This window comes from Apostichopus japonicus, chromosome 20 (genome assembly GCF_037975245.1).
Source record: "Apostichopus japonicus isolate 1M-3 chromosome 20, ASM3797524v1, whole genome shotgun sequence".
Taxonomy (NCBI): Eukaryota; Metazoa; Echinodermata; class Holothuroidea; order Aspidochirotida; family Stichopodidae; genus Apostichopus; species Apostichopus japonicus.
The window spans coordinates 16,458,612-16,474,980 of record NC_092580.1 but is presented as its reverse complement, the minus strand read 5'-3'; the positions used below and the strand labels follow the sequence as shown (position 1 = coordinate 16,474,980).

General features: G+C 35.1%; 1 protein-coding gene across 3 annotated transcripts in view; it reads right to left on the bottom strand.

The window, feature by feature from the left end:
* Window positions 1-2,408: 2,408 nt before the first annotated feature.
* The window catches only part of LOC139961164 (peptide methionine sulfoxide reductase MsrB-like), a 33,480-nt gene continuing 19,519 nt past the window's right edge, over window positions 2,409-16,369 (bottom strand). For all 3 annotated transcript variants that reach the window (XM_071960123.1, XM_071960122.1, XM_071960125.1), the window contains exons 2-7: window positions 14,840-14,936; window positions 12,475-12,552; window positions 10,299-10,327; window positions 8,623-8,720; window positions 7,474-7,619; window positions 2,409-5,098 (exon numbers count right to left, since the gene is read on the bottom strand). In XM_071960123.1, coding sequence (XP_071816224.1) covers window positions 7,509-7,619; window positions 8,623-8,720; window positions 10,299-10,327; window positions 12,475-12,552; window positions 14,840-14,936 — 413 coding nt within the window. In that variant the 3' untranslated portion in view covers window positions 2,409-5,098; window positions 7,474-7,508. The remainder of the gene's footprint in view (window positions 5,099-7,473; window positions 7,620-8,622; window positions 8,721-10,298; window positions 10,328-12,474; window positions 12,553-14,839; window positions 14,937-16,369) is intronic.

Genomic DNA, 16,369 nt, shown 5'->3' with positions numbered 1-16,369 from the left:
GAGTTACGTCAGTACTTGTTCATAGCTGCATTATAGCCTATATTCCTTACAAACACGAAATATAGACCTTACAAACACCCTTAAACTGATGGAATTCGTATTGTTCAATTGTGTAGAGTTACGTCAGTACATGTTCATAGCTGCATTATAGCCTATATTGCCTTACAAACACGAAATATAGACCGATCCCATCATGTATTCTACATCACTTCTCGGCCTTTTCGCTAAGATCATGTGTAGTATCTGTTCCCTTTCGAGGGGAATGGTGATGCACACGTGACGATGATCACACAGTCACAGTCCCGATGCAAGGGGACTGGGGTTGAGAGCGGATCAGTCGTTTGGTTGTCGTGCCCAGGTTCTTTCGTGGGCGACTTTTCCTTAAAATAGTATTCTACATGTGTAGTATCTGTTCTCTTTCAAGGGGAATGGTGATACAAACCCGACGATGATCACACAGTCCTGATGCAAGGGGGACTGAGGTTGAGAGCGGATCGGTAGTTTGGTTTTCGTCCCCAGGTTTTTTCCTGGGCGACTTTTTCTTAAAAAGTATCTACAATCGTTTTTGGTACTTTTGTGTTGTACATAATCACACCATTTTAAACATGTAGTTTTGTTGCCCCTGTTTTTTTTTTTTTATTGGTCGATATCAAACATTTATCGTGCCTGGCAGGTTTATAGACCTTTCCCATCATAATTGTACCTACTTTGGCATAAATATATAGGCTACGCGTACGATGCTGGACCACACGTTTCTTACACAATCACCAATGCTAGCACCGTACGTGATTTCCCTCTTCTATTTCAAACGTTTCTGTATATATATATCAGAGACCATGCAGGCGCGTCGCCAAGTGGGGTGGGGGCGAAAAGGGGCAGCCGCCCCCTCCCCCTTGAGCATATTTTTTTTTTATGTTTCTTGAATCGCTAGTATTTTCAAAAGAGAGAAGGCTAAGATGCAACTAATTACAAGGAGTGGGAAGTGCCATTTCCAGCGATCTGGGAGGCATTTTCAGCCAAACTTTCACTTTCGGACGTATATGATTAAGTCATTTCTTTCAGATATTATCTAATTATGGAAGCTTTTCAAAACATTTTCCATAACAACTTCCTGCTTCCACTAATAATTGAAGTGCGTGTGCGCCTTACAATATTGACATTACTGGCCAAGTAAACGATATCTACATGACTGGACTGTTAAACTAAAAGTTTCATATAGTCTCTGTAGATTTGCAGTTTCATAGGCTAGCTGCGTAGCCAACTTATTCTGAGCCTGTCACGGCGCTCACGAGCGCCCTCGCTTTGTAGGTATACATACATGACTATACATACTCCCTGGTGTGTTGTCCGTCCTACAAATAACACCACGAAAAGTTTTTCCTAATACTGCAAGCACTCCACGCGCACTAAAATACTGCGGTGATTTGCAGGCAAATTGAGTTCTAGTTTCTACTTGGCATTCGCTTATTTTACTTTGGTGGTGTTGATGAAGACTGATTCAGTAACGTATACAGTAGATATGTTATGAATGCCACACACGCCTCCATTGCATAGGCTATTACACCCTCCCCCACATTAATTAAACTGGTCAACATGCAATCTAAATCCTTTACAAGAAAGATATCCCACTTTAGGAAAGCCCATCAGCAATTCATGTTTTTATTTCAAGGGATTGTTTTCCGAAACGGACATCCGTATAACAATCAGTAGTGTCTAATAAATTCGGATCCCCCCCCCACCCCCGTTGAACGACGGCACTTTCGGAGTCTATAAAGAGTTATGCTGCTATCAGTTTGTAGTTGTTCGCACGCGGAACAAAATGTGTCAAAACTACGTCTAACCAGCACAATGAAGATAAATGAGTATACGACGACCATCATAGCTTTAGGGGGAGCGGGGATGGGTATAGGGAACTGAATAAATGAAAGGGATAAAAATTACCTTCATCTGGGTCACATTTTGCTGTAATTCTTTAGTTTTAGTTGTCGAAGTGTGAATGAAATTATAACAAGGTAGAATTGTGTAGATAACACAGGGGATATGTATGTTAATCACAAGTCTCTTCAACAAAACGTTACAGTTTTTCTAAATGTATGTTTCTTAGATCCTCCTGCAAGCAAGAACTCGCGAAGAAGCCATCATTGGCTTATCAAAGCCGCAAGCTGACCGAAGTCAGTCTCTTAGATTCATTTTTTAACGTCCATGATTATGAATTGTCAACAACTCTGTAACTGGACGACAAACGTTAATCTTGGAGTGACTCAAACTCGGGACCTTATGATTGAAAGGCACCGGCGTTAACCACTGAGCGAACACTCCCTAATGGGCCAGGAAAAAGAGATTTGATATGTACCTAGTTGGACAAGAAAATTCACATGATTCTCAAAAAGAAAAAACACAGACACATATTTCGTAATCCCTTTAAATTCACGTCAAGAATGATTATTTTGGATTTACTATTGCAAATTTCTTTTAAGCTTTCATAAAAATTGTAATCTACGAGCATTGACCCAAAAAAAACCCAGAAACATACAGTAAATACCATGAAAAATGTTGTTATTAGTTTGATAATCTAATTTGTATTTAAAACAGCTGGTTGCATTAGCAGTGAAACTTCTCTCACTGGTAAAGTAAGCAGTGTTACTACTTCCCACCAAGACAAATGAACAAATATAATTAAGTTTTTATTTTTGCTGCACTTATATATCATGAGCAACCTTGTACTTGGGTTACAACAGCATGAAAGTACAAGCATGAAATTACAAGATTAATTTTCCATGGTTTGAGTACAAGGTTCTAAGTGTGAATACAGACTGCTACACTCACACTGGTATCTATACTATAGATTTCCATATTGTCCTCATTACTGGTATCAAGAGTACACATTCATGGGGTGAGTACAAGCACCGGCAGCATATATGTTACAAAACAAGTACAACTAGCCGATGAGAACAGAATGACCTTGTTGACAAAGTCATGTTTCAAATTTTTACAAATGGAGTCAATTTTTCAAAGCAAATATCACCATTCAGTATCCATTAACCACACTCTCATGGCATATGTACCTATAGTCTAGCTTGTATGTAACAATGGGACATGGTGCAGCTAACCTCACCTTTTTGTACAAGCAGAAATGCTCCTGAAACACAACCAGCTACTTTATAAACAAGATATTACGGCTTCTTTGCAAAAGTTACCTCAAATATATGAAAGTAACTGCTTATTTATGTTACCCTGGAGACATATTACCATGGAAACTAACATATGGTCTCATAATATAAATTGGATTCATATTGTAGAATAATAACAACTTTTTTTGCTATGACAACTGTAGCCATGGACATCTTTCCTACTTTCTCAACCTAATTTCAATTTACTGTATAACCATAATGACTCACATCCTCCATAAATTTCTCAAGTCATGAATTATTCAAAGTAACAAACTAACTCCCCAGACAATTCCATCGCTTCATTCAATCAGAAACAAGCAGTCAAACATTTTCCTCATTTTTTTGGGCATATATAAAGGTCACTGGCTGTTCTACTTGAACAAGATGAAGACTCCATTGCTGAGAGGTTTTTTAATCCTTTAAGGCATACAATGCACCCCTTGCTGATAATTTGGAATGGCAACAGTTAGTAGGAGCAAAAATGTTTTGTGCAAGAGGAGTAATACAGCATTTGCAAGTTACAAAGCTAGTGACAAGAATTAATATATATCTGAAATGGTAACATGATGATATTGTCCCTTTTGTACACTTATCATTATCTTCATATCCTGATTTCCATAGCCAAAAATATTCGACACCCCATTCATGCCCCCAAACCCACAATTGTAACATTCACTACCTCTTTTTTGAGTTTAGGCCCTCTTTCACCCACTTCAGCCCCTATCAACCCCAAAGTCAAGTACACTGAGCCAACAGCAAAGTAATGGACCATATTGCCATCTGGCAAAGATTTGGATATTTTGATTTCATTTCTAGATCTACCGAACCTTCTTCATAACAGCAGATAGAGTGAGACTTCTGATTATTAATAAATTATCAATAAATTCAAATTAAAGAAAAGTATTATTTAAACTTGCTACAACTACTGGATATTATAAAACTGATATAAACTGATGACATGCACACTACTACATGTGGACAAGTACTAGTCCATTTGAAACCAAACTCTTTAATTATTAATTTCTCTTCCAATGTACCCCACAAAGACAAATGGTAATTAACACATTTCTATTACAAAAAACAATTAAATAGATTTGAAAATAACAATTAAATTATGTTATAATGTAACTTTATTAGAGAATTTGCTGGAAAGAAAAATTGTTTATCTTCATATCAAGGATTTCCATCTGAACTAGAACAAAACATCATTGCTTTGTCAGTTCATTTGAAAGAGCACTATGTTTTCCTTGTATATATTTTTGTTGTAATTTATCGATATAAAGCAGGCACAACACATTATTAATATAGTCTATTTTTCTCTTGATGTAAATAAATAATTGGCAATGACAAAACTTGCCTTGAAAATAACTCTGATGTCGTCAAAAGCATGCAAATGTGTGTATTTCCACATTTGCAAAGCAATATTTTTCACAAGTTAAGTTTTGAGCCAGACGGGAAGTATATAAATAGTAAACAAATAGATGCATGTTTATTTCATTCAAGCCTCACAATAGGGCAACTGTTATGTCACAAATGCATAGGGTGAGCAGAGAAGATTTGAAAAGAAGTCCACAACTTTTTCCCATTCTTTGCCAGTCTAGGCACCACCCCTTCATATCCCCTTTTGTAAGTCAAAACCGTACCAGCAGCGGCTGAAGATATCTCAAATGATGTATAAACATGAACACTAAATATATATATATTTTTATCTATGAAGTACCTAACATTTCTATGCTTCTTAATCTAGGTGATACCAAACTTGTCTAACTTTGAGCTCTCTTAGACAGTGAAACAAATTTATGACAACAGAAACTGATACCTTTTACAAAATGCTCTATTTAGAACTTTTAAAGAAACTTAATTTGTTTTTTAAAATGCTTGTACTGTACTTGCTGTAGTTAATAGCAGTGTGGTCCATGAACTAGTGTCTGAAAAATGAGAAAGAAAAGAAAATATAGTGAGGATACAAATCATTAACAAGAACACTGAAAATGAAAATTGTCAAATTGTTCAATTACCCAGTGAATTCCCTGCATGAAGATATTAGAAAGGAAAATAGTGCTGATGTTTTTTGCTTACATGATGAACACTGTGAAACCACACCAAAGCTTAAATAACTATTCAGTCACAAGAGATGTAAACAGAAACTTGTCAAAATGAGCCAATGTTATATATGGGTTTCAGCTGCACCAATCTAGTATCCTTGGTAAAAATAGAAGCCCTGATGTTATTGGTGCAGAGATACAAACAGTTTTAAATCAGTATTGCACCAGCCCTTTCCTCTCCTCAGTCTACACCTAGTAGTAGAAAGCTCACTGATACATGGTTAGCCCCCCACCCCCCCCCCCCAAAAATCACAAGGCTTCCAACATTCACTCAATTACATGCAGTGTAACCTTCTTGCATAATGTGAACTGAGCACATGCTAACAGATATTGGTGGTATGATGGAACAAGTAGCTAAAGATTCATTATGGTTATATTGTTATGGCTAGTGATGTATGGAGCCTCTTAGTGCGTTTTTCAAAGAGAAAAATATCTCGCCTCTATCTTCCACACTCCCCCCTTCTTTTGTTCCTGGTAACTTTTAGATATGTTACTTAGCATTATTTAATCTACGATTTCAGAGGCACATTTTATGAGTTTGCATTTTTTGGGGTGCTGTTATGTTCTTCTAATGCAGTAATGGCCATTTTTCTGCTGCCTGTAGCTATTACATGAATGATGAAAGGATATGTCTTGTAGGATGCTTATGGTTTGGTAGTTTAAGTTTCACCTAACTAAATGTATTACTTGAAATAAATACATAATTCAGTATTGAGATAGTGTTACCTAACTTATGTTTTACTTAAAATCAATACATTATCAGTATTGAGATAGTGTTACCTAACTTATGTATTACTTGAAATAAATACATTATCAGTATTGAGATAGTGTTACCTAACTTATGTATTACTTGAAATGAATACATTATCAGTATTGAGATAGTGTTACCTAACTTATGTATTACTTGAAATAAATACATTATCAGTGTTGAGATAGTGTTACCTAACTTATGTATTACTTGAAATAAATACATTATCAGTATTGATATACTGTTACATAACTTATGTATTAATTAAAATAAATACATTATCAGTAATGAGATAGTGTTAGCTAACTAGTGAATTACGTAAAATAAATACATTATCAGTATTGAGATAGTGTTACCTAACAAGTGAATTACTTAAAATAAATACATTATCAGTATTGAGATAGTGTAACCTAACTTATGTAGTACTTAAAATAAATACATTATCAGTATTGAGATAGTGTTACCTAACTTATGTATAACTTGAAATAAATACATTATCAGTATTGATATACTGTTACATAACTTATGTATTAATTAAAATAAATACATTATCAGTAATGAGATAGTGTTAGCTAACTAGTGAATTACTTAAAATAAATACATTATCAGTATTGAGATAGTGTTACCTAACAAGTGAATTACTTAAAATAAATACATTATCAGTATTGAGATAATGTAACCTAACTTATGTAGTACTTAAAATAAATACATTATCAGTACTGAGATAGTGTTACCTATGTTATGTAATACTTGAAATAAATACATTATCAGTATTGAGATAGTGTTACATGTCTTATGTATTACTTAAAATAAATACATTATCAGTAACGAGATTGTGTTACCTAACTAATGAATTACTAAAAATAAATACATTATCAGTATTGAGATAGTGTTACCTTACTAATAAATGTATTACTTGAAATAAATACATTATCAGTATTGAGATAGTGTAACCTAACTTATGTAGTACTTAAAATAAATACATTATCAGTATTGAGATAGTGTTACCTATGTTATGTAATACTTGAAATAAATACATTATCAGTATTGAGATAGTGTTACCTGTCTTATGTATTACTTAAAATAAATACATTATCAGTAACAAGATTGTGTTACCTAACTAATGAATTACTAAAAATAAATACATTATCAGTATTGAGATAATACTAATAAATGTATTACTTGAAATAAATACATTATCAGTATTGAGATCAATGCTCGTAGAGCAACGCTCAAGTTCTTAGTGTATGTTAAACAGCATACATTTGTTCTCCAAACTACCCACAGTACTAATTATACCACTACCCACAATGACTGACTCCACATCTAGCTGTGTTCATTTAATTGTTACGTCCATTAAAACCCAGTAACTTGATAATCTAGCCTTCTGGGAGTCTGAAACGGTTGTTCACCCTTATTATTATTATTATTATCCTTCAGGTCTTCTTACCAAAGCATTAGTTTTCTTCCACCAGGGGGAGTAGTTTATTTTCCTTTAGATTTGCCTTGAAATTTAAGAGATGCTGAATTGATACAGTAACGTTGACCGGTCGGCATTGGTCCATCGTTGAAGAGGTGACCGAGATGAGCACCGCACTGTAAAATAGAAGAACGGAAGTTTAAGAACAAACATGAGATGTGATTTTGTGAGAACTTTTAAATGTAACTGAAGTTAGGTACTGTGGACATTACTCTATAGTCATGGACAGTGATCTTTGGTTGCCATTGATGCACAATTTTTCAGTTTTAAGATGATGTCATCATATCCCAGCCATAGAAGCTCCCACTCCCTCCTCTCTGATCCTCTTTTAAAATTGCAGATGCAAAACTTATACGAATGGTAAATGTTAAATAAATTCTGTGAAATAATTAGTCTCACTGAAAATGCAAGATATGTATTGCTATTCAAATAATACACACTTGTTGTTGTTTGTCTTGTTACAAGGGAGAGTCTTACCCAGGAAACAATTCCATTTCCTTCATAACGATTGTTGCGGGGAAACGAGTAAATTAAACAAATTAACATAAAACCATATTCTGGGAAATTGCAAGGCTGTGATGTCAGTTATAATTGGTATGCTGACAATTATGCACAAAATTTGCACATTTGTCCTCAAATTTGAAACATACCATATCAACAATTTCTTCACTAACATGTATGACTATGAATGCTCTATAACATTTGTTTGTTGTGTGTATTACTAGACCTTCAATCTATCAAATCTTTTGTTTACAAGTTTAATTTATCTATTTCTAGAGTCGACACAAATTTATTTGATGAAACCTCTAGCAAAAGACATTTAAATTCTTTTATTCAGACTTAAAATACCCCATCATCGGTAGGTTACTACGGATGATATTTGGATAAACTACCTTCTTCTAATGTCATGCAACCTCACAAGAGCCTCGGCATGAACTGGAGACCTTGAACAAATGATCATGTGATATCTAATGTTAGACGAGCTGTAAGCCTCTTTACATCCTCGCTGTTATTATCACAGGTTCCCTCCAGAGACTTTTATCCAGGAATTTTCACTTCTTTTTTGCAGGGAATACTTAAATGTCATTCAAGATGTTTGGTGCATGATGCAGTACTAACCTTAGCACACACAGACTCGGTTCTTTCCATCCCATGCGAGTGATCTGGCCTCATCTTGACGGAACCCTGTTCAGCCATTTCGTAGAAAGAAGGCCACCCTAAAGGGTAAAAAAAATGAAAGCAAATACATCTTGCATCAATCTAGACACCATGGAAAGACTGAAAAGATTTTGGAGAAATACAAGCGAACAAAAGTACAAGAAACGAGAAAGAAAATGAGCTACCTTTACTTTGGACATTTCAATTCTGATTGTTAGTGTAATGACAGAGAAGTTCTCTATCAACTCATTTTCAAAGAATCAAATTTGTATTTGGTTTTGGTCACAGCAGTAATTTTTGTTTATGAACCTAATATGTATGTTTAAAATTAAGAAATTTCTACAAATTTATTTCTCTTCCATCATTGCATTCTCTCTTACTTTTTTTGCATGCAATTAACAATTTTTTTTTTAATGGATCTTTATGCTTCCCCCCCCCCATTTCCAAATCCATTACTAATTAACTTGCATTAATATACCCCCTATGCCCTCTGATCACCTCTCCATTTCATCTCACTACCGTTGGGGTTGTCTAATTTTGCACTTTCTGTTGTTCATTCGTCCATTTCTATCTGTCTGTCCAATTTAGCTATCTGTCCATCTGTCTCTCCTAAATATGTCATTAGTCTGGTTTTGTTTCAGTTTGCCTCTGAAGAAGATCCTGCTAGGTTTGAATATCAGGACCTCTAAGTTTTAATCTTATTTCCCTGGTCCCTACATAGGCCTTTTTGCAATAGATAAGCAGTTTGTTAACAATCTCAAAATTCAACTCTGAGCTTGAGCCTAAGTTATACTTTCATAGCATTTTGTATCTGAGTCTACTAGCCATACTTTTGATTCAGTAGAAGCTATTTACTAACATCAATAAACATACAAAATGCCAGCTAACAGCACCACAAAATTTTGAAGTATGCTATATTTAAAAAAAAAAAAAAATACACGACAATCTAGTTGCACTACTACACATTTCTGAAATTTCCGAAATAATATGCATCCAGCTGCTTTACAGTAGAGAATATACCAAGTCAATTGAATCAATTCAATCTTGCTGAACTTGTTAGAATGCTCAGATTTCACACAGTCAGTGCAAACTATTCCATTTCATGCTGCAATGAGAAACCATCTCCTATTCAGAAATCCCTTGGGAGACTTGACAGTAAGTTATTCAAGGAGAGAGTGTGCATATTAACACCCCTGGGGCATTGACCAAAGCTTTTGATTAAATTTGTTGGAGAGGATGTTATCGATAGACAAGATTAAAAACAAAACGAAAGATGCCAAAGAAAAATAACAAAAATGGGGAGTAATATAAGGATGACCATGACACAAAATAATTTCAGCTTGAGGAAAACTGGAGCCAAATGAATCTCTCTTAAGGATAGGCTTAGGTAGCATATATACAAAACGAATAAATGTAATATTCATTCTAACATTTAAAAAAGAGGATAACGGAATGACGTTGGCATATCCGTTCGAGGTAAAAGTGCTAAGATGGAATATGAGATAAAGGGTAACTTATCGTAAACGCAATTCAATTTAACTGAGTTATACTTAAACTCATGATGGCACTGAAGCAGAACTTGTCCTTTAGTACAACTGCCAGAGTCTCTGAGAATAACATGCTGAATTAATGCTTACCACATCCAGAGTCAAATTTTTCATCAGATCTGTTGGTGTAGAAAAGAAAGTTGAATTTATGAAACAGAGTTGCAGTATTCACAGCATCAAACAGCAATGCAAATTACATTAAAAGCAAACCTATCAAATACCATTTTAACGATACATTCGAAAAGAGATAATAAAAACAATAATTGAGAGGAAGAAAACCTACACATTTTAAAGCTCATTCAATCAGTCAATGTTGCCATATTAAAATAAATTCTGTTGTTTTATACTTAATTACCAACAGAATCATCATGGAAACCTATCATGGATGAATTTTCTGCATGGAGGTTCCTACAGTGTACGTCTTACTGAGTCACCGTTATAATAAACAGTGAAGATTTGAAACGTCTGGGAAGATGCCTGTCACAACATTTTGTGTACAAACTGTCACAACAGCTGATTGTAAAATTCTGTGTTTTGTTGATAACATATACTTTTGTTATCAACGTGGAGTTGCACCCACTCATTCACCATTTACAGAGTGCTCTTTGGGATTGCCAACCACTGCCCACCCCCCCCCCACCTTCACCACCTTTCCTAGATATCAAAGAGTAGGAAATCATGCCATCTATACAGTATCACTGCACCGACTATCAAATAAAACTACATGAGATTTGGTTCAAACGAAAGTATCCAATTTTGGAGAAGAATTTTGTATCCTCAAGGGACAGATTCAATTATCATCCAAGTTGATTTTCTTATCTCTCTCTCTCGTTTTTTCCATTTACATTGCTCTGAGAATATTTAACATGGTAAAGAATCAAGACAAGAAGACTAACTGCTGCTGGCATCAGCTGTGCAAACAATTATTAAGGAATAAGGGGCAGACTTTACAATCAAGCGAAGTTCTGAATAACAGCAAATATCTCACATTGGAAATCCAATATACAGCAGTGAAGTTTAAAGAGCCTTCGGATACAAATTCGTACCGTAGTAGCAGTCCATCATCACCTAACACATTTTAAGTGAATTTCATTGGTTCATTTGAACTCAACAATTTAAATGGAGTGTTTGCTTCATCTCTAAAACACTACAAAAAACAGAAGACCCCAGTCTTTAAAATTTAGTGTTGTCACTATCAGTGGCATTGGTATATTCATAGCTGTTTTTCTCAGCAATAAAAAATTGATTTTGTTTGTTTTCATCTTAGTTTTTCCAATCTCCTTTAAATTTCCATCTCCTATTCCAAGAAAAATTGTCATACCAACCTTGTAAAAAAAAAAACCATGTTCTAAAGAAGAGCAGTAATACCTTCAGTAAGACTTCATTGATTAGCATGTTATTGAACTTCCTGCAATATGTCATTTTGTACTCCGGGGGGGGGGGGGGGGTAAACTTGATCTCTGGAAGACATTTGAGATCTTCTCGTTCGAAGGCTTTTTAGAGAGCTTATTCTAATTGAACAGCTGGCAAAGATTACTGAGAATAGAACTGACTCAATACAGATCTGTAATCCTCTTGTCATGTGACAGGAAGAATTGACTGACTTTCAAGAACCTTCATATCAATATCAATATATAGGGCTCAAGCGAACGACACCATGACAACTAAAACTTGTAACTTGGGTGAAATTGCATGTGATTATTTTTATTAAAGAAAAACTGACTGATGGCACCAGTTTTGACTGTAAGTATCAGAAAAATGATATAAAAAAACTTATGTGTAAAAGTAAGTGGGCCTGATATTTCGATCCTAGCAGGATCTTCTTCAGAGGCTGGATGACAAGTGTCTGAATGACAAAGGTGTCATTCAGCCTCTGAAGAAGATCCTGCTAGGATCTTTTTAAACATGGAGGATGATGATCAATGACCGGAGGTGACCAGTGGCCAGAGTTGTAACGATTTTCTTCATTTTATGTTTGAGTCGAGTCGTTACCAGTGATCTTCCTAACTCGAATCACTGTATTATCCCTACGGGGAAGTATATCAGCAACATCTTCACAAAGTCACTTAACTTTTGAAAGTTCCAGGGGTCATAACTCCTATATAGTTCAACACCTCCAGTCGTTAGGGGTGTACTGAAGGCTAAACAAGGATACCACTACACTCAGATAGTAGAGTGAGAATGGTAATGTTGTGTGGAGACAGGTGAGTGAGGAAGTGAAGTATAAACACTAGTATACTGTAATATATTTCTTAAATTGACTTACTTGAATAGGATTGCATCACACACAACACAGTGGTAGTGTCCATCAGACTTAAGATCATAGTACTCCCCAGTGAAAGCCCTGTTTGAAGATGAGAAAATGAAATGGGAGTTACTAAGATTAATATTAACATCAAGTTGAATGGATTGGATAGGTGATTTGCACAATCATCATGAATCATTTGGAGTTTTAAAACAAATTCCTCAAATCAAAACTGTCAAATAACTTTGTAAGGATTATCAAAAGGTGAGTATAGTATATTCAATTCATACCGCAGTTGCTGCTCCAAGCTTGCCTACAGTACATGAAAATGCTATTGATATGACAACATACATTGACAGCAAATGATTTCAAAGAATTACTGCATAACTAATACACTGGAGTCACAGTTTGGACAAGAGCACAACTACAGTGTCACAGTACATATTTCCTTTTCCACCCATTTGTTAGTGTCCCCTACCTCACACCTATTACAGTAGTACATTTTCAGACCGAATGTATATATCCTTTAATGTAAGCAATGCATCAGAAATATCACTAAGTGTTAGATCTCTGTCAATGCCAAAAGTACTCTCACCTACTGTAGTCAACTCCTACCTACTGTGAACTCGTCAAGCACAAAACAAATTAAATTACAGCTTAGCGGCTTTGAAATTAAGTCTTGGCATAATTGGATAGCTAAAACTTTTGTGACAAATTTTCTGCACCTATAGTTACTGTAAAATGAGCACAAATAAAAAATGCAATATGATGACCATGTATTGCAAAAGGAGTTTATGAATATGTATACTATAAATGTACTAATTAAGATCTATATTACATCTGTTTATCTGGCAGTAATCATGTGAAAGAAACAAATCACACAAACAGTGCAAAAGGCATTCAATTCAGTGTACATTTTTGTGTGTAGTGATTTTCATACCTTTGTGCCAATACATAACAAGACCAAACATTCATAAGAATTGCACGCACATTAAGAGCAAATTATGAAAACAAAACTGATGCATGGCTCAGTTATAAAAACATTTTGAAAGTGCAGAGAAACTGTAGATTTTGTATTCCTTGTTTGATACTAACTACAAAATTAATCTCAGGAGAAATCAAGACTGCTCTTTGCTTCTTTTTTCTTTGAGGGGGGGGGGGGGGGTAGGGATGGACTCGATGGAGCGAGGATATGTTTTGTTTCTTTCCAAAGTGTTTGTCCAAGCTTTGATAATGCATGTACACTTGAGACTGTCACCACCGGCAATTCCTGTTTACGCTAAGCAATGGAATGCACGACCACAAACCCTCCCACACGGAATGCATTAAGTTCATCACCACTGGGCAAAGTGACAACAGTTAAGACACTCAATACCCTCCAATCAGAATATTACTAAATAATTCCACGCTAGTTAACAGAGCGCCTGAACTAAATGGAGCACTTAAGGGGGTAACTGCAGACAAAACGTTTGACCTTCAAGATGCAATATACCATCTTCATTAGATATGAAGAGACATGAAAACAGGAATGAGGTGCTGAAACCAACAGCAGCTGTTTAATCCCATGTGTGATTATATCATTGACCATGAATTGCATATATACATGTCCAATATTTGTTCAATAAACTCTGGGAAAATTACATTGCTAATTTGAAGAGATCACAATCAAGGATAGACAGACCATAAAGAGAATATAAAATAATAACAACAACAATATTTTGATAACCAGTTGCTTCTTATCTACTGAGAGTAATTGCTACTATAAGGGATACTATAATGGGGAGTTTAATATTCAGCATATCATCTCAAGGTACAGAAGTCACCAGCTTTATCAGATTTTGCAGAAGTTGGTGTGCAGCACTATCATGATAAAGATCAATGAAATATGCAAACAAAACTACAAATTTACAGTTTTTAACGTAATTACAGACTGGGTTGGGTGGAATCCCCGGGAGGGGGGGGTGGTTGAACTATAAAATATAAAATTTAGCCCCAACAATCAGGGTCCTAGAGGTCAGTAAACTGATGTAAAAATGGATAGCTGATGCAAAGCACATTTCCCTTCCATCACCTCCCATCTCCCTCCTCTCCCTCCCCATTTATTTTCAACTTTCCCCTTGATTTGAATGATATCCCTCCCCCCCACCCTTAATCCAAGTTACATCACAAGTTGTGTACTGTACCATTTGGTTTCCTGTACAACTTAGAAAACAAATCAAATGTGGTTTAAGTTATTATAATGATTCACACAGCTGTGGCAATATAAGTTTGGCATTTATGAAGAAACTGTGAACTTTTGCATGTACTGTATGTAATTGTTTGTTTATCCAGAGATTTAGGAGCTTGATGTTCTTGCTTGAAATGATCTTCTCAGCCTCAACCTTACCTTTCAGTTCCCCTTTCCTGAGTCACATGGTACTGTGTGGGGGTTAACTTCTCCTTCAGTTTAGCCTTGTCCACCTTCACCTCAAAGTCATTGCTCTCTACAGGAAAAGATGAAAGTGAGAAGAAAAATAAAATTTTAACTGCAAACTAAATTCATAAACATCATTTTAATACCATGCAAGATCAATCCTGACATTTAACCAAGCACACCTGTTGCTTTATGTCTCAAATTCTCAACACTTTTAACTATTATGTGTGTACAGTAAGTCATACTGTAACTCAAATGTGAAAATTCTTCTGAAAAGATGGAAAACAGTTTTCTACAAGACAATTGTCCCAGTGGTGAATGCTGCTGAGAGTAAACATGTTCAGTACTGTACAGTATGTAAAGTAAACCACAGAGCATTCAGAGAATTTTCAAACATTAGGTGAATGTACAATTCACTCAGATAACTATAATAAAAAGTTTAAAATAACTTCTAAATACAGATCAATGTCAAAATGCATATATGTATTTTGTGTCATTTAAATTTGCCTATCATTCCCCAAATGGATGAACTATGAAAATGTGTCACCAAATTTGCCAATTTTAGTGTGTCTTAGATTAAGGCCCTCAAATGCCTAGATACTTGTTGAGACCTTCATTTGAACCCTTAAATCTCAAAGTAAATTGTCTTCAAATATTTATAGAGTAATTACAGTCTGTAATCAAGAAATCTTTATTTTTATGTTTCGTCTAGAAATAATTTATGAAAAATACATCGAACAAGAATGCACTTTATAACATGTGAATGATATGAAATTAATATTAATACACAGGTCTAAATAAATGATATATGTTCCCAAGACTGCTTTTGTCTCCGGATTTTCTTCATCTCTCCATTCAACCAAACCTGTGAAACACAGAGACTTGCGACGTAATTCAACTGCTCAGAAGTGTGTTGACACACCCATACATAACGTGCAGAAGCGTACTGCAATCAATCTAGATATATATATAATATGATATTAACATAGTACGGTTTCCATAGGCTTTTTTTGGTGATTTTGATAACTTTTTGAGACTATGCACCAGTAACATTTCATTTCACAATTCAATTCATCACCTTACCAATATTTGGTTTTACATTCTTTTAAAAATCGTGTGGAAAAGTGATACCATGTCCTGGCAATTTTTTGGCTGAATTTAGCATAAGCCTTCGTGGTTCTTTATCACATTCATGTGGTACACAAATTGACGGTAATGAGCTTTGCCCCAGTATGAATCTAAATGTAATCTTAATTTTAAGAGTACTGATAGTAACGGTTTGGAATAACTGATGCAATATAGAGAACAAACTGAAAAAGTGTACAAAACTGCTTTCACTTATCATAATTGAAACATAGAGAACAAACTGAAAGTACAAAACTGCTTTCACTTTGTCATACTGGAATGACATGAGCAAACTGAATTAAAGAGCATGTTGTATTACAAGGTGATTTACACACCTTGAATGTACTTTAGCACTCTATTCATTAAGATGTCACCGAG